Source organism: Pleurodeles waltl, chromosome 9 (genome assembly GCF_031143425.1).
Source record: "Pleurodeles waltl isolate 20211129_DDA chromosome 9, aPleWal1.hap1.20221129, whole genome shotgun sequence".
In the NCBI taxonomy this organism is placed as follows: domain Eukaryota; kingdom Metazoa; phylum Chordata; class Amphibia; order Caudata; family Salamandridae; genus Pleurodeles; species Pleurodeles waltl.
Genome location: NC_090448.1, coordinates 158,222,317 through 158,247,702, shown reverse-complemented (window position 1 = coordinate 158,247,702; position 25,386 = coordinate 158,222,317). Strand labels below are relative to the sequence as shown.

The 25,386-nt window shown below is 43.4% G+C and overlaps 1 protein-coding gene and 1 long non-coding RNA gene across 2 annotated transcripts; one reads left to right on the top strand and one right to left on the bottom strand.

Annotated features, from left to right (window-relative positions):
• Nucleotides 1-226: 226 nt before the first annotated feature.
• On the bottom strand, nucleotides 227-5,427 carry LOC138259051 (uncharacterized). The gene is made up of 3 exons (XR_011198626.1): nucleotides 5,318-5,427; nucleotides 5,115-5,244; nucleotides 227-631 (listed from the first exon to the last, which is right to left on the bottom strand). It is a non-coding gene; the product is annotated as an uncharacterized lncRNA (long non-coding RNA).
• On the top strand, nucleotides 5,358-24,352 carry PDE12 (phosphodiesterase 12). Its single transcript, XM_069206472.1, has 3 exons — nucleotides 5,358-6,724; nucleotides 14,080-14,158; nucleotides 23,257-24,352. The coding sequence occupies exons 1-3, from the start codon at nucleotides 5,504-5,506 to the stop codon at nucleotides 23,697-23,699; spliced, it is 1,743 nt and encodes a 580-aa protein (XP_069062573.1). The 5' UTR covers nucleotides 5,358-5,503; the 3' UTR covers nucleotides 23,700-24,352.
• The last annotated feature ends 1,034 nt before the right edge of the window (nucleotides 24,353-25,386 follow it).

Here is a 25,386-nt window from a genome sequence, read left to right as displayed (position 1 = left end):
CTATATATGAGATAGTGGAGCCTGGTTGGAGTGTCATTACGAGGCTTGTGTTTATGGGAAATGTAGTTTTTTTTAATGTTTTATTGTTTCTATTGGCTGCGGTGTGTTGCAATAAAGATAAGAGATTAGGATAAGCCGAAGCATCTGGTCCGGACATAGAATGTAGATTTTCCTAGTAGATTATGTCAGAAAGTCTTAATTTTTATTAAAGACACGGAGGCGAGTATTATGCTTCTCTAACTTGCTTTATTTTAATAGCAGCAGTCAAGAAACTACAACTCCCATGGGCTTAGAAACAGAAAAGCCAATGGGAGAACAACAAAAGGAACCAATGCACCAATCACAAACACAGGCATACATGACCACTAAGCTTGACTGCGACCAGCCCTCTTTCTTGATGCGAGAAGTTAGTCCATGTGTGAAAACAACGGAAATATAGTGAAAATAATTGCAACTGCCAAAATGAAAGAACAAAGTTCCTAAACAAAGTTCAAGCAAAAGAAGAGACGAGGAGAAAGTCTGGAAATGTTCGGGAGACTCCACTGGAACGAAGTCGGGCTTCAGAGGGAGCGTACGAGCTCGGTAGAACCAGGGTCCGATCAGGTAGCTGGTTGAGATGTCAATGATGTTGCTGTGAGGGAGGGAAAAGAAGACAAAATCAGGAAATTGTCCTACTTGAGGCGGGATAATACTTGCCACCGTGTCTTTAATAAAATTAAGACTTTCCATCATAATCTACTAGGAAAATCTACATTTTATGTCAAGAACGGAGGCTCCTATTGTGCTTTTTTAAAGCATATTAATCACCACAGAAGTTGCAGTATGTACAGGTTTACAATAGAATGTTCTGAAAACATTATCATTAGACCAATCGGCTGATCTCAGAATGTCTTCCAAACTAGAACCAACCCAAAAGGCCTTAGAGGCCATAGCACCTCTAGTGGGATGAGCCCCATAAACAGAGGTATCTATACCCGCCAGAGACATTACCCAGCGAACCCATCTGGCAAGAGTTGCAGAGGAAACAGGCCTGTGGGGTTTGCGAAAAGAAATAAGCAATTGGGAAAAGGAAGACGTTCTGAGATAGGCCGTGCGTTCTTCATAACATTTAAGACATTGTCCAACACATAACTTAGGTTGATTGGGAAAATATGGGTAAAAAACTGTATGCAAATTAGATTTGGTGCGTTTGTGAACAGAAAATAATACCCCTGTAGGGGCAAACTGTCGAAAGGAAACATCTAGAGCTCTAACACCAGATAATCGTTTGATGGAAACTAAACAGAGTAACATAGTGAGTTTGGCAGAAAGCATTTTTAAAGCCAACTCATAATTATCTTGCCAAGATAAAAACAAATTCAGTACTACATTCACATCCCATAACTTTGAGTATTTAGGTAAAGGAGGACAAGAAAATGTTACTCCCTTTAACAAGCGGCAAAGAAGGGGATGTTTCCCCACAGGTTACCCATTGATGTGATCATGGTGCATGGAAATCGCTGATCGATATAGATTGATTGCCCTGTATGATTTACCTAAGCCAGCCTGTGCAGCCAAAAAATTAATTACATAATTTACATCTGCTGAAACTGGATCGAGGTCCCTTCCCACACACCAGCTAGACCAAAGCGACCAGGTGGAACTATATGCCTTTCTGGTACCTGGGGCCCAGGCCTTACTGATGAGATCTGCAGCTTCATCCAAAATTGGGATGGGAGGTCGGGAAGTCCCGACACCTTCCATGCCGAAAGCTGAAGAGTGTTGTTGATAACAAGGGGATGAGGATTCCCGAGCGGGTCTAGAAGAAGAGAAGGGAACGAAGGGAGAAGAAGGGGGGAGTCGATTGCCAATTCCAAGAGAGGGGGAAACCATATTTGCGACTGCCAGAAAGGGACCACCAGTACTGATGTGGCCTTCTGGCGCCTGATCTGGGCCAATACCCTGGTGATCATTAAGAAAGGAGGAAATGCATAATTGGTAGTTTTGGACCAGTCTTGCAGAAAAACGTTTGAGGCCAAAGCGGAAGGCTCTGGACGCCAACTGAAAAAGAGGGGCAACTGAGAGTTGAGACGGGAAGCAAAAAGGTCTATGGCAAAAGGACCCCATTTGTGAAGTACAGAACGGAAAACTGAGGGATGAAGCTTCCAATCGCTGTAGTCTTTGAGGAAGCGCGAGTGCCAGTCCGCCGTTTGGTTGAGGGAGCCTGGAAGATATTCTGCTGAGAGGGATATTTTGTTGAGGCAATACTCCCAAAGACTTTTTGCCAGGTCTGCTAGAGGTTTCGATCTGGTTCCTCCGAGATGGTTTATGTAACGGACAGCCGAAACATTGTCCATGCGGAGGAGGATGGTACACTGTACTCTGTCCTTTGCCAGATTTTTGATTGCAAAGGACCCCGCAAGCATCTCTAAATAATTGATGTGCAATTTGGACTCCTCGAGTGACCATGTACCCCCAGTCGAGATTGAGCCACAGCAGGCGCCCCAACCCGTCAGGCTTGCATCGGACTCTAACACAAGATTGGGGGCTGATGGAAAAATAGCCCTGCCGTTCCAGGCGTCTAAATGGTCTATCCACCATTGGAGTTCTAAACGAGACTCGTGATCGAGAGCCACCATCTCTGAATAGGCAAGACCTCTTCTGAGATGACGGATTTTGAGCCTCTGAAGAGAGAGCCCGGTAATGTATAGGGCCAGGAAAAATTGCCTGAATTGAAGCAGACAGAAGACCCACAATCCTGGCCAGAGCTCTGAGAGAAATCTGAGATCTGCTGAGTGTTTTTGGAATTTCTGTCTTTATGGTATGTACTTTTTGTGACGAGAGATGGAGAGTAGAGGAAGAGGAGTCTATCTCGAACCCTAAGAAGTCTATCCTTTGAGATGGGAGAGTATTTGACTTTGCTTTGTTGAGAAGAAACCCGAGTTGGGACAGAAGGGAGCAAGTTATTTGCAACTGAGATAAGAGAGTGGAACGATCTTGATGTAATAAGAGAATGTCGTCGAGATAAATTAGGAGTCTGATGCCTAAAGACCTGAGATGAGCCGTGACCGGCTTCATTAACTTGGTGAAGCACCAAGGTGCGGAAGATAGGCCGAATGGAAGGGAGGGAAACTGATACAACTGACCTAGCCATTGGAATTGAAGATATTTTCTGTGACTCGGATGAATGGGGACTGAAAGATAAGCATCCTGAATGTCCAGACGGACCATGAAATCGAAGGGAAGGAGAATGTCCCTGAGATGTATAATGGTCTCTATTTTGAAATGGCGATAAACGGCAAACTGGTTGAAATCTCTGAGATTTATCACGGGTCTGAACTTCTTGTTCTTCTTTTGCACCAGAAAGAGAGAACTGATGAAACCGGAGGGATCTAGGGGAGCTTTTTGGGTGGCTCGCTTTGCCAGAAGAGATGCTATTTCTTCTGAAATGAGGGTGGACATCTCTGTGGAGAAACGAGGGGGCGGGGAAGGTAACTTTGGTAGGCTGAGATTGTGAACCCCATATATCCGAGGCGTCATCCGCCTAATCCGCATCACCGATATCATCATTGGTATCTGAAATGTGGGAAATCACAATTTGTTTTGGCGCTAGAACAGAATGCTTTGTCTTAGATTTACATTTTCCAGAAACATTACTATTCCCCTCCTGAGAAGGAGGCCTGGGAGGAAACTCGTCCTCATCCCTGGGTGAAGAAACTTCACCAGCCAGAAAAGCGCCATCGGATGGTTTTTGTATGTACAAATCCTTTAATTTTCTTTTTCTGCTATCCCCCGCAGAATGGGCCAGGAAGGATTTGTAGACCATGTTTTGAACAGTGGTCTCAAAATTCTTTGACATTTTTGACATAGAAGCTGAAACAGCTTTAGCCACAGCCTCATTAATGAGGGTTCCAAAATCATTTGTATGAGATAAGGAAGAATCCTGAGGATCCATAATACTGTACAGTATAAGCAAAGAGGAAGAAAAACAGATATAACTGTGACAGGGAAAAAAGCCACTACTGAAAGGGTTAACCCAAACCAGGAAATACTGAATTGAAAGTAAGTATATGCCCCTAAGGCGTGTCTGACCGAGGAAAAAAGATTGCCTGAGGAGATACTTGCGAGGCAAAGGAGCGACACGGCTTGAAAGGAGCAGTCGAGGCTCCACAAGGCTGCGAAACGCGCGCGTTCAGGAGAGCAACGGTAAGGAGCGTTGCTTTGGAACGTTCGAATGGAGGCAGAAAAATGCCTCAGGGTGAGCGCGAGTGAGCGAAGCTTCTGAAGCCCAAGGGCTGGAAGCAACGCTCATAAACTAAAGAAAAACAATTCAAACAAAAATGAAAATAATTCAACACGTCACTATATAAACATTGAAATAATACGATAGAAGTAAATAACACCACTTATCTTGACTACGAGCAGCAAGAAAGAGGGCTGGTCGCAGTCAAGCTTAGTGGTCACGTATGCCCGTGTATTGTGATTGGTGCATTGGTTCCTTTTGTTGTTCTCCCATTGGCTTTTCTGTTTCTAAGCCCCATGGGAGTCGTAGCTTCTTGACTGCTGCTATTAAAATAAAGCAAGTTAGAGAAGCATAATAGGAGCCTCCGTTCTTGACATAAAATGTACTCCCTGCCAAGTCTACCTGTATTCTTTACAACGTAATGAGTTCAGGGCTGTAGAATTCAAATACTTCACCGCACCAGGGGCCATATGTACGAACACATTTTCCCATTGACACAGAATGGGAAAAACCCTTTGCTACATCTGGCCCCTGGAATCTGTTCGATCTGGCCCCTGGAATCTGTTCGTTTATATGAAGTTTAATTTCCAGAGTAAATAAACGGAGCCCACGGCCAGGTCAGGAATACCATCCACCGCCAGCAATGTCCATCGGTGAATGGCCTCCCGCCTGGAACGCTGACCATCTATTAAAAGATAACTGTTCACAACAACGGGAGCGCGAGCCAACATCATATACTAACAAATCAATAACTAACCACATTACAAGGGCATCCATATGTAAAATGTCCCGTTTCCAACTACGTTTGTTGTAGCAGAAATAGGATGCTGCCTGTTAGAGGAATAACTTCACATACTGTATAACAAGAAATCGAAATAAAAAACAGACTTACATCGCGATTCTGTTTCTAGACTGCGTGAATAAGGCGGCCATCTTAACATTTCAGGGATGTTCATGTTTTACGATACACCTCGCAAGGTGCCGACACACAGCAGAAACCAAGGCTTTTTCAACAATATGTTCTGTGAAAAAAATAAATATATATAGAGCTTTCCTTATTTCACCACATTCACCACATCGAAAGTGAACACTCACCCCTTCCCAAACTGGTCTTCGTGTAAGATATCACCAACCTACTTCTCTTTCCTAGCGATGTACAAGTTCGTCTTTTTTCTGTGTCTATGCCGGTGTAACTCCGATCCCGGAAGCCGGTAATGAATGGCTTGGCTGCCTTGTCCCATACGCTAGAGAGAGTCACCTCTGTCCTTCGGTACCGGGTTGATGCGGAGGCTCTTAGCCTGGAAGCTACTGGGGAGTGTCCCGGGCTACCCGCTCCGTTCCTACACCCGCTCCAGCACTTGTAGCCCACTTCGCGGAATGGAGAAAGCTGTAGTGCGGTGCGTGCCTTCGGAGCCCAAGCTGACTCTCTCCTTCACTCTTGACGGCAGCCAGAAGCACATGCAACGGGACCAGTCGGAGCCACTGGGCCGGGCCCTGGCCCGCATCGCAACCAACGCTGTGAAGGCAGCCCAGAGCAGCAAGGCCAAGAAATGCAAGCGCGGCGGAAAGGCGTCCCCGTCTGCCTCGCCCGCGGAGCCGCCCGTGCGCCTCTACTACCAGGAGCAGCCGCTGCCCGATGAGCTTCTCAACGCCGAGGCCTGGCGGGACGGCGCCGTGCTGCACGTGGGCGACGCCAGGTATATGGTGGAGCGCAACCCGCCCGCCTTCCGCCAGGCGCAGCTTCCCCGCCACATCATGGCAGGCTTCCCCCTCTGCCCTGCGCTGCACATCGAATTCGGGCAGCTGGAGGCCTCGCTCTTCCGCTGGTTCAAGGAGGCGCCTGAGGAGCCAGGAGGCTGGGCCCCGGTCGGTAACCAGCGGGTCTACACACCGACCAACGCAGACATCGGGCTGCGGCTGAAGCTGCACTGCACCCCGGGCAGTGCGGAACCCCCGCGGTATGGCGCCGCCTGGGAGGTAGAGGCCAGCTGCACGGTGGAGGCCGGGCCCGGGGTGTGCGCCTTTGAGCAGCGGCACCTGTACACGCAGCGGGTGAGCGGTGATCCGCTGCTCCGCACCGTCTCTTACAACATTTTGGCGGACACCTACGCGCAGACGGAGCACTCCCGGGTCGTCCTCTACCCCTACTGTGCGCCCTACGCCCTGGACATGGACTACCGGCAGACCCTACTGCGCAAGGAGCTCAGCGGCTACAACGCAGACCTGCTCTGCCTGCAAGAGGTGGACTGCCCCGTTTTCACGGACAGTCTGTGCCCAGCCTTGGATGCTTTCGGCTTGCATGGCCTCTTCAAGCTGAAGGAGAAGCAGCACGAAGGCCTCGCCACCTTCTACCGGCCGGAGAAACTCGTTCTACTTAGCCAGCACGATATCTGCCTCAGCGAGGCATTGCTGGGGGAGCCCATGCACGCCAGTCTGTTGGAGAAGCTGTCGGAGTACGGGGCAGCGAAGGAGCAGCTGCTGCAGAAGGCCACTGCCTTACAGGTGATCGAGTGGGTGGGCGTACTGTTGAATATACGGGGCTAATCTGCGCTCAAACTGGCCTGCTGTGACCGCAGCCTTTTGTTTTTAAATTGCATCTGTAGCGCGTACTATCCCCGGCGAGGAGTCGGGCGTCTTGTTGGTACCTACTTGGCCACAGGGCAGCTAACCCTGGCATTTTAGGATGTTGATTAGAGGTGCTGTATAGTGACCGATGTTAAGTCTTTGGAACCTGGGGTCTTGTTCTCATCCTTGCGCCACCTAACTAAAATAATGATACCGGCACCATTACTAGTGTCCGTATCCTTGTGATCGTAGTTGTGAAACTATTGGGAAAACCTAATCTGTCCTTGTGCTTTTGGGCATGTGACATAATTATGAAACGTATTGCTGCCTCCCTTTTGTGATGCAAACAGTTGTGATCCCCTTCTTTCCCCAACTGATGTAAACGAACAAAGTACGAGAGTTGGTGAACAGCAGCCATTAATAGAGCCTTCAAGTGGCGGATCAAGCTGTTATGTAGGAATGCCTCAGTTACTTTTACTGCTAATTACATTACTGTCTTACTTATTCTCTCACCCGTCCATTACAGAACGAGGCAGGTATGCCTTCACAGACTCAATCCCAGCATTGCTTGGCAAAATTAAGCCATCCTCCCTTACCCTGTCCTGTTAATAACAAGACAAAAGACGCATACTTACAAGATGGCCCGGAATGGGCTGGAGGGGAGGAAGGGAAATTGATGAAAGTGAGCAATCGAGGCTTAGAGTAATGAAATTACCAGTAAGTAATAGAGGCATTACCACCTCAAGCTTTCCTTTATTGCAAAATGACACGTACGAAAGCAAGAATCCAGGACGCTTTCGGTCGCCTTTTGAAATGTTTTATTATATACTCACAGCAAGACTGAATACATTACTTTATTAATTCAATTATTTAAAATCGTTACAATAATTGCATACATCTCAAAAATAAATATTCTCCTGTACCCCCATAGAGTGAACCTTGGGACCAAAAACCCCTAACCTGCAAATCCTGCATTATCTCGTAAATGCTTAATAAAAGTTTATGGCGTAAATCAGGTGGCTACCCTGCATATTTCTCCAATCTATGCCCTTGGACTTCTTCCATATGTAGACTTCCTGAATGAGGATCTACCTTGCACCCCAAAGAGCTCCTGGTAATTGGTTGCTGTGTATGCTAATGATAGTAGCGATCTAATCTTCTATTAAGTGAGTCAGTTGAAGTCTTTTCACCCCTCGTAGCTGGCCCAACAATAACAAATAATCGGCTGCTACGAAGGAGGATACCTTATCAAGGTGTATGAGAAAAGCCCTTCTCACATCCAATTTGTGGAGCCTGGTCTCTTCTTCCGACTCGTGATCGGGGGGGGGGGGAAACAGGCAAAATCACTTTCAGATTTTTAAGATATGGATGATAAAATTTTGGCACAACTGCTGGAACTGGGTGAAGGGCAATTCTATCATCCAGATATTTTTCAGAAAGGATGTCTGCATGAAGAACAGCCCCAGTACTTGTACAAGGTTAAAACGTCACCCCTGTATGTTAGAGCATGCTTTCAGTCTTTAAGTGCTTTGTTGGTCATGGCATCCAGTTGATCTCCAAACAATTTCTTCCCATCAAAAGGGATCTTTAGAAGGGAAGATTCGTTGGTAGACTTTGGCTTCCAATCACATATCCACAGGTTCTTTCTGGCTAATAACGTGGTGGCTGCACCTAGGAAAGATATCTAAGAACATCTGAAGAGGCATCAACCATTCACGTAGCCTCCTGCTATATTTCTACTAACAGGACTGGGCACGCCGTGCCTTCTTAGATTCCCACAGAAATTGTAAAAAAAAACCTTTAACTAAAGCTTGCGCCTCATGGGCCAGCGGGCATTCAGATTTATAGCCACCTGACTGATCAGTGTTGCCAAAACTGAGTCCACTTTAATAATACGAGGAAGCATATCTTCTGTCTCTACAACGTCTACAACATCCTCCAAACTAGATGCTTTTAAAAAACTCATAAAATCTCTTAACAGCCATCCCCCTTCATTCAAGAAAGAAATAGCCTCTTTATGCTCTCAGTGCTTCTCATAACGGTGTCCCACCCTGGAGTAGTAACATTACTACTGTTGCTGCTTCCCTGACAGATAATTTCCTTAACATCTTTGAAAACATTAGTAGTCTCTTTTAATACCACAACGTTTTTGCTAATACAACCCCTCTGCCTTACCTTAATACCCTAACCCACCACTGCCTGCATTCTGATTTTCTTCACCAACTCAAATCATTTAATCACCCGCATATTATCAACACACATAAGCCACACCTTTTTTTGCAAATTGTATGGATTATTTCATCACTTCATTAAGTCTCTTGACTTTATCATTTGGTTCTAAATGATAAAATGGCAGTTAAGCCACCCAGCTGCCATCTAGTAAGCCTTTCAAAGAGAGTTGCTAAAATCGGTGCAAAGCTTTTTCTGATCCACAGAATAGAGTGGAGCATATTTAGAGAAGACCACTAAACGAAGGACCACCGCTTCTCCTTATATTTGATTGCGCAGAAGTCAGTCGAGGATAGTGTTTTATTATTTTTGAGCTTTGTTGACATCAGTGCTGCTTTTGAGCTGGTGGATAAAGAGGCTTTGATATAAGCTGCAGCAATGCGCTATTCCAGGTGTAATGTTATATTCCAGGTAAATGGTCCTCCATCGAGAATGATTTGGATGGTCACTTATATAGCCAGATAAGTTTCTAATGACCTTTAAACAGGGCCACTGTAATTATGCAGCAGGAGGGGATATAGGGCCAGATGTAGGAAGGAAGCAATTTGCGAGTTGCAAATTGCGAGTCCTTCCGACTCGCAATTTGCAACTCGCAAATTGCTATGCAGTACGGTGTCTCAGACACCGACTGCAACTCGCTATGGGGTCGCAATGACCCACCTCATGAATATTCATGAGGTGGGTCGCAAATTGCGGCCCCATAGCGAGTATAGGCACTCGCTAACATGGAGGCCTGCTGTAGTCAGCAGGCCTCCATGTTAGCGACCTGCTTTTAAATAAAGCATTTTTTTTTTTTTTAAATGTAGCCCGTTTTCCCTAAGGGAAAACGAGCTGCATTTAAAAAAAATCCGAAACCTTTTGTTTCGGTTTTTTCAGGGCAGGGAGTGGTCCCTTGGACCACTCCCTGCCCTGAAATTTTTTTTTGGGGTCCAGTCTCAAACTGGAAGGGGTCCCATGGGGACCCCTTCCAATTTGCGAGTGGGTTACCATCCACTTGAAGTGGATGGTAACTGCGACTCCATTTGTGACCGCGTACGCGGTCGCAAATGGAGTTGCATACCACTGCGACTCGCAAATAGGAAGGGAACACCCCTTCCTATTTGCGATTCGGAAATGCATTTTGCGAGTCGGTAACGACTCGCAAAATGCATTTCTGCATAGGAAACACGCATTTGCGAGTCGCAAACGGCAGATTTTGCCGTTTGCGACTCGCAAAGTGTTTCCTACATCTGGCCCTAAATTATTCATCAAGGTTGACTAAATTATTCCCAAGAAAAGGCAAATTATGCAGTGTAATACAGCATATTTTGTGTATTCCTTCATTATTTTATCATTTTTTTCTCATTTTAACACTTTTTTTAGCAAACGATTTTGCCTTACTAGTACCAAGCCAAACCGAGCAATACATCACTGGAAGATGGCCAGTCAACCTTTACAAAGGGCCTGACACTGCAAAGGAACAAATATCGCCATGTTTTTAGTAACTGATTGATTTAAACAAGGAACTACTTTTTTGTTAATCTATAGTTTAGCATCAGATGTGGCAAATGCAGCAGATCTGTAGTTTTAGGGAAATGTTTAAGAACTACATAATTCAGGTGGCACTGCCTTTAACCAGGGCAGTCTTTTCGGCCCACTGCTATCTGGGCTTTATCTAGCCCACCTTTCTAATGTCCTTCAATCATCCCATTTCTCCTCACTGAATTTTCATGGATCCTACATACCTCCTATTGTATTACATAAAAAATTATCTGTAGAGAATTGGGCACAAATCCATCTTACCAAATGTATCGCTGCTTTCTGTACTACTTTGTGGGGACCAGAACCAGCGATGATACTTTTTGGGGACCACAACCTCAGGAATGCTAAATCCATATGAATAGTGAATGGCACTATTTTGATGTGTGTTGTGGCATATAAATATTTAGGTCTAATATTTGCGTGGCATTTAAAAATATTTAGATCTAATATTTGCATCCACTTTAAGTCTGCAATACCATTTTTATCTCAAGATGCAAGACAAGCTTTGTCCTCAGTTGCACAGCTGATGAATTTTGTCCGTGTATAGTGGTACTTTCGGGAAACCTCTCAATGTTTTTGCATGGAAATCAGCACAATTAGTATTCCATTGCACCGGAGTACTTTGATAGATGATCTTTGTGAGATGTGGTGGAAGGTTCCAGCCTAGAACACCTTTTTGATGAACCACTTGGTTATATAATCCAAGCAATTCACAGGGAATTGAATAAGACCTCCTGGCAGCCAATGAAGGGGTATGGAGCTTGAAGATGTTTCTCTTGTTTAGAGCTGTCCCCGAGAAGATATATCTCTCTTGGTATAATCTCAACCATAATGAATTTTGTTGGGGGTGCGGTGGTCTTGACAGGATTTAATCTGTAAACATTCACTGTAAATATGTCTGATTGGTCTCCTTTCCCCAGTTGTAATACTTATAGGAGATCTGCAAGCACCCAGTTTCTAAAAATAGATTTAAAACATCTTAAAGAAGCATTCAATTGTTTTAAAAATTGAAATATTTGTGGAACTCTGCGACTTTTCGTGCTTAGATAAAGTGCCATGTAGGAAATTAAGAAGGTTTTTATTGATTAGAATCAATGATTGGTCTCACATCTACAAGATCCAGTTCTGTAATTTGATTGATAAATGTAAATACTAGAAATTGTATGCATGTGAGATGTGATTCACGAACTGATTGTTAACTGTTTTTAAACAAAAAGTGTTTATATTTGAGTTATGGTACCTGTTTGTTCCATTTGGCGTTAGATTTGTTAGTGAGAATGCTGTTCCTGGATATTGGAGTAGGACTAAATTGTTTATACTTCCACTTGTGTTTTAAATGTTTGATAGGCACGCTTTTCTGCTAAACATATTAGAAATACAATAATGTAACTACTGTGCTACATGCCAGTTTCCTTAACATATGACACAATTCCAGTATGAACTCTATCTACTTCATTGTCAGAAATCAGTTTTTCCAGTAACTCTTTTGTGCAAAGTATGCTTTCTGAGACTTAATGGACAATATGTGGTTACATTCCCCATCCTGCTCAGTTTGGGCCACTTGGGAGAGTAATCTGTCATGGCTGTAGCAAAGGACTCTTTGTGAAAGTGCAGAAAGAAGCATTGCATGATCTTACTTGCCAATTTGCTTCCTTGGTCTTTTAAACCTCTTAGCCACAAGAGCCGGCTTGATACTGACTTTAGTCATCTTGCAGCCTCTCCTACTTATGAGATACTTTTGTAAAAAAGTATTCATCTGCTCCTTTCAGTACTTGTATGGATTACAAGACCTTCCTTCATTTGAGTCTGCCTAAATCTTATAATGCTATGACCATTGTTTTGCCTTACTGTAGCTAAAATTAAATGAAGATTCTCTTTATTGCCCACCACACCATATATGATCTTTCTCACTTTTCAAAGATAAGACTTCATTTATTTGTCTAGTGTCTCTTACAACTGGGAAGCTGAGCTTAACCTTTGCTTGGCCTCTCAGTTGAATTTGTTGTTCAGTGGCACTGTAGAGAGAAAAAGATAGCAGTTGGTTCAGGCCCTGGCTGCTGCTCTTTAGAACAGCATGCATTTGCTCCACTGTTGTACTGAGAATTTCCTGCATTGTATTAGGAAACTACAACAAAAAGTTTTGCCCACCCGAATTTCAGTTTTGGAATGGATCATAGTTATTGTTTGTCCATCCATAATGGCTGTCTTCAAGAAACTCCTTCATGCCTATCTGTTCATTGTCCACCTAGCTGGCTGGAGCGTTAGAGTGACAGAAAGGCAACACTGCTACAAAGCACCGAACAAAAATACTGTCGTATTCACATTCATTAGGCATTGCTTTATGTTTATAAAACAAAACAAAAAAAGCTGTTGTGGCAGACCTGTAGTGAAGAATAAGTAAAATGAGGCAAAGTGACTGGGTATTGTCCTCCCGCTTCACTAACTCCAGCTACTGTATATGGCTCTAAGCTGCAACTGAGAGAGTTGCAAACGTAACCTCACCAATATTTTGGCGACCTCCCTAGACTACCACTTCTTAATACCAGACCAAAACAAGTATTGTTTCATATAATTAAAAATGACTTCCGTTTGGACCCAGCCATATGCAAATTGGCATTGACCCTGCTCTTCATAGGTCCAGTCCAGCCTGAACTGCCAGGCCGTGCCTGGGTTGCCTGTGCTATAGTTCAGGAAGGGCCTGGCAGTTCGGACTGGACTGTTCCTATTGGGGCTGGGTTGATACCGATTTATGCATCACCGGGCCCAACCTGAGGTGCTGTGGTGAGCAAAAGAAAGATGGGGTTGAATGCTACCCAAGCAATTGCCAGTGGTTAGTAAAATTGCAAGCATCTATTTTTGCGTGCTTGATGTAGCTAGCACCTTAACTGGAAAGAATGGGCCCATATGTGGGTCCCTTACTAAATGTGCTACAGGAGCCAAGCTATAGCTGACCAATGAGCCCTAACCAGGCTGAAACCGGTCATGAGTTGTGTTCTGGTTTGAGGAGGACCTGGCTTGGCAATTGGGGCACGACTGTTCCTATTGGAGCGGGGTCAAGCATGTTGAGCAAAAGAAAGAAGGGTTGGAATGCTACCTCAAGCGTTTGCCAGTGGTTAGAAAAATTGCAAGCATTCCACCCTTCACCCTTTTATGTGTTTGATGGCTGAAATTTTGAGCAAGACGGATCCGTAGGTAAAGGGAATATGCTCTGGACTGAGTCCAGAGGTCTCTGATGGACTGGGTTTGTAACCTCCGGAAAAAGAAAAGCGAGTGATAAATGTAGAAAATAGTAAGCGTTGGGACTAAAAAGATAGTGCACTTCAATCTGCCTTTTTGACGTCAATAACATTCCTCTTTTATCTTTGACATAGCCCTTGAAAAATGTTATTGATGTTTAGATTTTCAAACACAGGTAGATATTTCATTTCTCTTGACCTTTCTTTGTAGAGTGAGGGTACATGCTATGCCGAAGACATTATGGTATTGCATGCGTTTTCTGTATATTTTTTTTTTCTTAACATGTTTGAAATATTGTCTTGCAGGTGTCTGTTTTTCAGTGGACAAAGGATCCTTCTAGAAAGATATGTGTTGCTAACACCCACCTATACTTTCACCCAAAAGGTAATTTTCAAATTTATGCTAATGCCTTATGTTTTTACTACCTATTGAATCCGAATCTTGGGGTCAGAAGTTAATATGAGAAGCTTCAATACTCTGTTCAAAACAAATGCTTATTTAGTGCACATCATGACAAAGCTATTTTTTCACAGTTACTGGACTCTGTGTGTGATACCATTTTACATGTAAAAAGGGGCTCTTCACAGTGATGTCAGCTATAACCCCTCCACATACATATTTATTGGTGGGCAGCTTATCTGGCTCTTGGTGGGCAGCATATCTGGCTCTTTAGCATAATTTTTAATTTAAGACATTAATACCATATTACCTTTAAAAAAAAAGTTAAATCAAGAGTGAAGGTAAGGATTTACCTGCAGCCCATTTAATAGCTAACCAAATTATTTCAGTGTGTGTGTGTGTGTGTGTGTGTGTCACCTGTGCAGCAATTTTTTCCCTTGGACCGAAATGTAGGTAAATGATGCGCAAACCTTGTTAAGTTTTACACTGAATTTAGATGTCCATGAGAACTTTGCTATAGTAGTACAAGCACATGTGCATTTCAAGAGACCTTGCAGACATTGAGACTTTCTGGTTTGTTGATGGAACGAAGGCCACTGAATACCCGTTCAATATTTTCCCATGATACTGGAATGGCCATAAGATTCAAGGCAAGATTACAATGTTGGCCATTTTTGCTTCTGAGAACGCCAGTATGTCATTGCACTGATCTCATTGTGTGAAATATTGTGCAATAAATATTTGTTGAATTCTTCACAACATTTATTATGTCATCAGAAACTCCAGCCAACAAGAATAAATCTTTGTAATATTTAAAATTCTGACTATGATGCGCTTTCTTGAATGGATCTAGGATTATGATCCGTTTCCAAAAAGAGCTGTAACTCATTTGACCTGTTATGTTCCTACCTAGGACAGCTTCCCTCTTGCTTTTCAGTGCATCTTTAAAAGTAATCATCTCTTTTTTATAAGGGCTTGTGCTTTTGTTGATGGTTACATTTGCAATAAAGCGGTGATCATTGGGTCTTGCTCCAATGCCAAAGCCATGTCAACATCTGACTCCTGCTTCTTCTGAGTGTTGATTGCAGTGAGAGTTTAAACAATGAAATGTAACTTCTAATAGAAAGGTTGATGGTTTGCACTATTGGGACCAAGTGGTCTTTGTAGCTGATCCACTTTAGATCCAGTGTCTTCTTCATTGTTTACAAAAGCAAGGAAGTAGAGCCATATTTCCAAAAGTCTTACTGTTCTCTCATACCAGCTGAACCATCGGATCACAACAACCAGCCTTAGATATTTCATTCTCCTGTCTACTTTTCCTTGAGAATAAATGTGCTTTGTGTCTTGTGCATACTTAAATACTGTTCCAGCTTTTATTAGAAAATCATACATGTCCTTTTTCTCAGGCTGAGACAGAGCATAGGAAACTGCAGCATGGATAAAATGACATGGATCTTTTAATTGAATGAAATTGAGACTCTGTGCAGCGTGCAAATCACTTACTGCCTTTGTCATGCAGAATCAGAACATACAGCAACAAGGTCATGCCACGATTTACCCAACTTCTGAGACACATTGTTTACAATGAAGACAATTTTAGCAGAATTACACTCGTCAGATACAGTGGCATCAACTGAGGATAAGCGGCGACCCTGTCTGCATGATCAGTGTAATAAGTGACAATGTTCCAATGGCTGGGTCACCATGCACCTTTGTGGTTTCATTAATTGATAAAAGAGATAGGGACAATTGCTGCAGCCCGACTTATGTTTGCAATTTGTGTGTCAAATACTTCGGGAAAATATTTCTCATACATTTGGATGGATTTGCACATTGTCCTTGCTGCGGGGCACAGCTGCCTTAATCAGCTCTACAATTGGACCATCAGTCTGGTGAAGTGGAACACCACTTTCACACACAGCTTTCACAACATTGTGTGGGATATCAGCAGCCTCTTCAATATTTTGGCGTGCACGAGTAGTGCATTGCTCCATGGTCATTTGCTCTGTGCGGGCCTTCTTTATGACTGAAGATGAACGTCTCTCATGCGTTTTACTCCTCAGGTGAGCTTTGATATTATCCGCTGCCCTGTATTCAATGTCAACAGTTGTTCGGCATGAGTTGCAGGTGAACATTTTCATGCCTTTAAGGGTCACTGCTTCAAATTCTGAATACTCAAGCACGTAATCATCAATGTCCTTACGTTTGCGGACCATCTCTATAACTGTAAGGATTCAACAGTTAAGCAGCCATTTGGTTGATGTTTAAAATACTGTATGTGACAAGGATGAAACACGCAGCGATTATCAGCACAGGAGAACTTGATACAGATATGTAGAAATGTTACCTCAAAGAAATTTAAATATATCACTGTTCCTCTTTGACATTTGTTAGTTTGTACATCTTTAGTAATGAATAATTGCATTTTATCTTCTTTATAACTTTTTTTGGCTCATGACAGGGATATGTTGGTCAAAACAACAAGTCCTCAAATTCAACCCTGGGTAGATGGATAATTAGGTAGTTTTCCACTCAAAATAGCTCGCGTTGGAAGCTTCTAAAATATGTCAGCACCTTTCAAGATAACTAATTTGGTTTCTGGTTTTCGAAAGGAAAAACAGGTACAAATTTAATCTTGTCGCATTTACTCTCAGTTTACAGCAGAAGCCTTGTCAGACTTGTCTTACAACTAGCTGCTGCTTGTTTAACACAGAGTATAGTGTTAATCTTTCATTTTGCTGGTTGCAATAATCTAGGGATGTGCTGGCAGGGACATTTTGGGGGCCCTGGGTCAAACGTATCTTGCGGCCCTGTTCAGTACAGATTTGAATTTATGATCAGGTTTCAGCTCTTTCATGCCCTCTTTGGCCATGTCACTGACCGTACACAGGCACACTCGTCCAAATTCTTTAATGTCTTTACATCGAATATTCAGGGATAGTGATGTGTGTTTTCAGTATTGCAACACATCAGCAGCTCACTAATATTACTGCAAATAATCTATCTGACACCCTCCCATTTCTCATATGTGTACTGTGATGTGGATGTTTCATGCAACAGAGACACATTTTTTCCGCAAATTGTTTGTAATATATTCTCACACATCACACACATTAAAGGAAAACAATATTTAAAACAATCTGTTTACAAATTGTTCAAGGTCATCAGAGCAGGACTCTGCAGAACAGAGCTGGCTTTATCAGTGGAGTCCTGAGGGACTGGAGCCCTGGGCCAGAGCCCACTTTGCCCATGCCTTGAAATGTCTGTGTGCTGGAACTCTGTTTAAAAAAAAAAACACTGGAAAGGCCAGCAACCTTTTTCACAGAGGTACATATGGGAGGGGAGTGGTAAACTCGGTAATCTAAGATGCCAGGCAGCACTTAGAGGGGATCTACACCAGAGCCTGAGTTTCAAGGCGGTGCAGAGAAGTGTGAATCTGGAGCAAAGGATCGCTCACTTCTCCAATTCCGGTGACATTGTGAAAGACCATTCCCACATTTAGGCCCTCATCTCATGTTCATTGGTATTTCGGCATGACCGCTGCGCTCACGGCCACTGAAATACCGCCAGTGATGCTGGTCCCCTGACTGCCGCATTAGAAGACAAAGGCAGGTGACCGCCCAAACCCGGTCGGATTACAAACACCGTCAGGGTGGGAGAGAGGCGGTCCCACTACCAGCACTGCCACAACATCATGACTCTGCCCACTGTGCTACATGGCAAATCTCTGCACAGCGGTCACTGCACGGCTGTACACCAACCAATGGGTTGCCATCATTTGCCCCCTACCAGGCAGCCTCCTCAACGTGGGCCACTGTGAGGTCCAGACAGGTGGGACAACTGTAGTTGGAGTGGGGGGGGGTTCACAAAAAAGTGTATATTTGGGGTGTGTGATTGGGGATGCGTGTAGGTGCGACAGGAATGTTTTTTCCTGTTTTAGGGTGCAATACTGCCAGGGTTTACAGGGTGACCGCTACAAAAACCCTGGTGGTTTGCACCCTCGTAATACGGCTGGCGGTGTGAGACATGCTACTGGCCCAGAGAAGGCCCCTGTCGGCTGCGGCAGTCCGACTGCACTGGTGGGACTGGCGGTGGTGTGGCTGTTTCCAGTCGGCCACACCGCTGTGCTCATTATGCGACGGGCCTGCTTTGGTGAGACCGCCACTTCCACTGCGGTGGTTCTCTGGCGGTCATAATGAGGGCCTCAGTCTTAGCCATCCCTGAGGAGCACAGACATGCTTCTTGAAACGAATAGAGACCAGGCAACAGTTTCTTCTGAAATACCATCACAGCCCTTGTGCTTGCTGACCTACCATTTCAGAGTGAAATTAGGAAACACTATTAAGAAAATCGCAGTGTGGTGGTTATTATTGCTTAATAGCAAGAAGGTCATTCTAACAGGAGGATATTATTGCTCACTGAGAATCAGTGTAGGATTGCGCACAGAGCTTGAGATTAAAGGCGATGCAGAGAAGTGTGAATCTGGAGTGAAGGCCAATTCCCCTCTCCGCTTACTATAACAATCCGAAAGACCCTTTGCCTACAATCATTCCGCACTATTCAGGCAATAAAAATCCGAGTTTGAATGTGGTGCAGAGAAGTGTGAATCAGGAGCGAAGGATCGCTCACTGCTCCGCTTACAGTGACATTACAAAAGACCATTTGGCCACCATTGCCTTGCACTATTTAGGCAATTAAAATCTGAGTTTCAAGGCAGTACAGAGAAGTATGAATCGGGAGCGAAGTATTACTCACCTCGCCGCCTACAGTGACACTGCAAAAGATCATTCCCCCACCATTGCTCTGCACTAGTCGCATGAACATCCCAAGTCCGCAAGGCAACCCTCCCTTTAACTTACCTTTTGGACTGGCTGGGAAGATTGGAAGGCACAGGGCTCCCTCGAGTCCCAGAAATGTTGAAATCAATAGGGCTGGGCCAGCAACGAACAGCTGGGCAGGCGGCAAGCCTGAGGACCAAAGTGGTGTCAGGCGCATGAGGAGGCCTCTTAACAATCGGGGGGTGGTTGCAGGTCACAACGCACGTAGAAAGGAAGAACTAGTGGGGTGAGTGTCAAAAAATAAAGGGCAAAGAGGTATGGGGCTGGGCTGGAGAAGTGTTGCTATGCCCACACAGACAGTGACGCAAGGATCCAACCATGATTTGGTGAAAACAGTTATGTGGGGTGCGGGGGGCGCAGACAGAGCAGAGAGCAATGCAAGACAGGAAGGAGTTTCCAGCATAATCAAAGATCTTATCAGGAAGAGGGACCCTGGGTTGCAGCATGTATTTTACATTTTATATTTATAAATACAAAGGAAAAGTAGATTTCCCTCTGTATTCATGTTTAAAAATCCGTTTGAGCGAAAACACGGGAGCCTTAATTTTAATAACGAGTTGGATGGTGTTTGCCGCATCCAGTAGCTACTGGGTGCATTAAATATCCTACTCTTTATTAGAGTTTGGCATGTTAAACCTATTCAAATTTAACAGCGTAAAAGTTTACAGTATTTACATACCATGCAGATTTTGGTGCGGTAAGCACTAACTCTGCATGTTATTCTCCAAAACTCATAATATTAGCTATTTATTGCATCCAATAGATTACGTACCGTAGCGTATCGTTATTTATATGCTGCGATTAAAAAGCACCTGAATTCTGACAGATCCAGAATCAGCGCCATAGTGGTTAACTTTAAAGGTTTCTGCAAACAGAATTCATAACACGTTATCGGTTTGCAGTTCTCAGTCCTTTTAATTAATTAATTCACAGTAATCTTACTTTTTTAGATTACATCTGTGGTTTTTCAACACATACACAAAACCTTTAACTGACTAAACAGTAACTGGTCTTATAAGACCCTGATCTTGCGCCTATGCAGTGATTTAAAAAGAGACATTAAGAAAATGCTGCTCTAAGCCCGGCAACAGTGGGATGCTAACCTGATGTGAGAATGAATGGAGCAGGGCCATAACATTGGTGTAGTATGTGGCTAGCAATGTCAGGTCTAAATTGTCACATTTCTATTGCTTACAACACACTTCCTTTACTCCACTAAGACTTAAAAGCATATTCGTGGCCCGATCAGCTGCAGTGTAGCAGATGCATCTTTTTTTGCACATGGCCTGGCCTTGCCAGCCAGTTGCTGATTGCTGCAGTAGTGGTTAGACCTCACCATGTGAGTAACTTGACAGTGGCTGTTTGTGACACATTGCCTATAGGGCTTGACCAAATCGAAGCAGCAATTTCAATTCAAAAGTAAATTTGCAGCTGTGGGAATGCTTTTATCCAAAAAGAAGCCTAGCCATCGATTGGAAGATATAAGTGAGGTGTGGAGGGATGAGAATGCCATGGATGACCTGTAGTTGTGGGTGGAAATGATTCGCCTCATGATAACATATTCAGAATATGGCCTCTTTGGGGCCAGTGAACAACCAGAGCGGCAACAGGAGTCAGATGACGACCTATACTATGCAAGAGTAGGGGGGAATTGAAAAAGTTATCTACCCTCAATGGTGGACGTGCTGAACAGACTATGCATGAGATTGGTGCATGAGTGAGCAACACCATTTAGCACTTGTAGCAAGAGCATGGTGATTGTAGTCTACTGTTTTTGTAATAAAGATTAGTGGAGTTACCTGTGTCACTGGAAGAAGACCTTCTGGCCCACTCTTGTAAAGTTCCACTCTATCTAACTCGTCCTTGGTCTAGCTCACGTAGTTGCGTAGTGCTGCGCAGTGCTCATAGGATTACATCTGCTGCTGTCACGTATGTGTGCCTGTGTGTGGTACCGTGCGTGGAGGTCTGTGGGTTCTATATTGGTAGCCCAGGGCCTTTGAAAGGCTTGTGGAGCAACCATCCCAGATATTGTCGATTGCTTGCATTCCTGGGAGCTGGGTGGGACACCTGGAGGAAGGAACAGCCAGGATCTCTTGTGCACTTCAAAATGGTTCTCACCGGTCTTTGGGACATGGGACCATGGCACACCTCAGGAAGGAGATGGTGCTTGTAAAGGAATCATAAAGAATAGGTATGAGGTCCTATGTAACCTTTTGATTTGCATATGTCAATGAGCCTGCCATCCACTCCCATGGCCTGTTTTGTGGGGCTATCAAGAGTGACAGAGAGCTACAAAGGACAGGACAGACGACTGGGCAGTTCAAAGTGCGCAGGGCCCTCCACACGAACTAGACACTAAATCACATGTGTCTGGAAAACGTTTTTGTAACAAAGGAAGTTCAGCCTTTCAAAATTGTAGCTGTACATTACAGTGAAGAATCACGGCAAAGCATCAGCCTGTTGTGACTAGGACTTGTGGCTAAGGTTTCCTATCCTCACTGGAGAATCAAGACTAATTGCCCTGGAGCACCATCATCTTCCTGCAGAAACCAGAGGACCCCATAAGAATGGCGAAGAGCACCTAGAGGGAGCGAGGTTCAGTGGGCTGCCTGGTGAGTGGATCCTTGAAGCAGAGTGTGAGATTTCAGTCCACATCGGGACTGCTGCACTGATCATGCCATTGGCCATTTTTCGACCTTAGTGTGCCATGTGAAGGCCACGGTGAAGATTAAGAGCCGCCACCTTGAAGCAGCGTGCATCAGTGAATCATAGTGGGTTGTGACCTGTGGAAGCTGAGCATTGACTCAACCAGCTGAACCCAGAAGAACCCAAGATCTGCTTCCGGACTTACTGCACAACAAGTGGAATGTCGTGGACGCCTGTCAGCTCACCCACAGCATCCAGACTTCTGCTCCCTGCCAGCATTCCCAGCCTCTCTATCTACATCTTTAACCCTCTCCTTCCATTTGGTGAGGCTGAACAGCATTAATTTAGCTTTTTATTACTACGCACTTGTCCTGGCCATGCTAGAGGGGGTTTGGGTGAAGGCTTCTTTTCTGTTTTGGTTGGTAGATTTTCCATGTGTTCTGGATGCTCACATTATTCCTTTGGTCTCTCAAACTGCTAAATGAAAATTCGCCAAATTTAGAGAAGGGACCATATGACAGAAAAACTGCTGTGCAATTTATATTTGTTGGAGTTAGGTGGTTTCAGAGAGATTCACTGAGGGGAAAAACCCCTACGGAAAATCCAATATTATTTTAAAAAGTAGCATGTTTTGGAAACAGTCTTATACTTTTTAAGCATTTTACCAGTGTACACCAAATAAGGCACCATGAAGGCCTGAATTGCGATAGCAATTCCCCCATAGTTTGGTGCAGATTGGTCGGACAAGGGTTTTCAAAGTGGAACAATGGAGTTTGTTATGAAGCAGTGTTAGATTGATCATTGACCCCCAATGGAATGATGAGGTTTTCTGCAAATTAAAATTTAGTAAACTAGTGGTTTGCCACATTTTAAATGTTCAGATGAATTGTAGGATTTACAGTTCTGAGCACACAGATATATTTAAAAAATGACTGTAGTGTGATTGTGGTTGCTTTTAACTTGAGCATTGTTAGGATTTGTGAAATGCATATGCGAGATAAATATTCACAAAATATTAGTTTAATTATGTGTATTTTGTGATATTCTACTGGCATGTAGAGGAACTGCTTAGGACAATGCCTTTTTGATCCTGTATTGACTGCTGAAAGCATATTGTGTTTGTGGGCAGCAGGTTTAATTCAACTAAGGAAGTATCACCAATTTGGATACTTAACATTATTTTTGAAAGGGAAATCTAATGGTGGCTGTTTTTAAATGGTGTGTTTTATCAAATTATCACTAACACATTTACATTTTATTTTCCAGTTCATTGTATTTTTTTTTTTAGATGTGGTTGTATGTTATCAATGCTTTTTCTAATTTATAATGGTTGTTTGAACTCAGAAAATGCATACAATTTACTTAGTAAACTGGAGACTAAATTTAATACTACTGTAGCCTTTTTCTGTAGTGGCTGTGTGCTGAATTTATTCCACGTTTGCGAACGCTGTATTTGTTAACAGGTTCGCCACTACTTTGTCCTGTTGAAATCAGATGAAACTGGGATGTGGTTCAAAGGGAGTAAAATGTTCTATTTATACGTATGGAATGATACCGGTAATTTAATGATATTAATCTGTTGCTTTTTTGTTTTCCTAGGTGGTAACATACGCCTTCTTCAAAGTGCCATAGCTCTTACACACATCAAGCATGTTGCATCTGAGTTGTATCCTGGAATACCAATAATTTTCTGTGGGGATTTCAACAGTACACCATCATCTGGCATGTATAATTATTTCAGAAATGGGTGTGTACCTGAGGATCATGAAGACTGGACGTCCAATGGAGAGGAAGAGAGGTGTAACATGTCGCTCACTCATTCTTTCAAACTGAAAAGTGCTTGTGGGGAACCTGCTTACACCAACTATGTGGGTGGCTTTCATGGATGTTTGGATTACATTTTTATTGACTCCGATGCTTTGGAGGTTGAGCAAGTAATCCCTTTGCCAAGTCACGAAGAAGTGACTACACATCAGGCATTGCCTAGCGTGTCACATCCCTCTGATCACATAGCACTTGTTTGTGACTTGAAGTGGAAGTAGTGTCTGAACATGAATTTATGGCACATTTTTAACTTGGTGTCAATATAATTGGCACCAAGGGTGCAACAAAGAAGAGATGCTTTGCCCCAGTGAAAAAATCCTTTGGCCATTCTACAATGATTGCAGTGTATCTGAGCCTTCATCAACTGTGAAACACATTTACAGCTTTGGATGTAGTGGTGCAGAGCGAGACTGTGCATTAGTGGATTTTGATTAGCATTTCAAACACTAAAGCTTATTTTAAAGTGCTGTTCTCTTTGAGGATTTAACATGTACTGTTTGATTTCAATTTTCTTGTACAGGCATGAGCTTGATTAAATATTTTGAACCGTATGCATCTTGGAACTCCATTGCAGTGACGTTCATCATATTTGCCTGTTACCCTAATATTTTTAAAGTTGAATATATTTATGAAACTGGCAAATATTTCTGGAGTATCATACCTTTTTAAAATCATTTTTATGACGTTAATAGATTATTTTATTAAAAATCTGTGTACAATGCATCCAAATGAATGCGCTTTCGAACTGAACGCAGAGAAAGCTGAACGGTGATTTGAAGTGGACAAAAAATGGAACGCTTCAGTCCTAATTGTATTTGCTCTGAAAATAGCCCTTCACTGTTGCAGGTTAATACATTTAGACTATATGGTAGTCTTTAATCTTTTTATGACGTCAAGCTCTTTATTTACTTAGTACAAGCACATTCTGGCTTTCAAATGCGCACCTTTTTGTTTTATTTTGCAATTTTCTCACAATAGACCAACATCCTAGCTTTTAACCACCCCTTGGTCGTTCGTTGGTTGGTTGGTTGGCTGGCATAGGGTATTGCCAAGGGTTATTAGGCCTCCTATTCGACAGCTTCAATTGGTGTGTGCTTTGTATCTGTCGTTTGAAAATCCATTCGTTGCTGTGAGGTAGCAATTTATTGCAGGCGTTGCATCGACTCTTTCTGTGAAGAGATGGATTGAAGATGGTGCACAACCCTTTCAACACTAACTCGCTACTGACGACCCTCAATCTAACATCAACACAATAGACAGGCAAGCAAAATTGGTTTATCCAGTTTGGTTGATAACACTGTGCTGGTGTAGGAGTGCTAACAAAACGTAAGGAGTAAAGTGATCTTTGCTTTGTTCTCTGGAGGAACTGGACTAGAAAAAAAAGAACCGCAGTACTGAGAGTTCAACAGGAAATTCCAGAACAGCGCGCTATGACAGTGCAGCTCTGATTGGGTGGGCAAATACAATTGAGACTTTGGATGATTAGGACGGGAATATGAAACACGTTCTCAAAGTAAGTGCTGAGAAGAAGGATAACGATGCCAAAATAAAGGAAATATAGTAAATGAGTGGCATGCAGGTAAACCTTGTATCATTTTAAGGATATTGCCACCTTTAAGATTGTGACCATGTGAAAGCCTTTTATGGTCTACCTTGTGCCTTTGATATTGTCACAGAACTCCTCGGTCAGGACTCCCACACTTGGGGGTACTTTTCCCTCACGTAGGATTTTAATGGCTGAACTAAATGGCATACTCTATAAATGTTTAAATATGTGAACTGTGATAGGGAATCTGGAATCGAGGGAATGGAAAAAAAAAACTTGAAGTTCATTGATATAAAAACAAAATAGGTAATCAGTGACACGAGTAGATTCTTGAAAAAACTGAAATAAAGATATTCAGT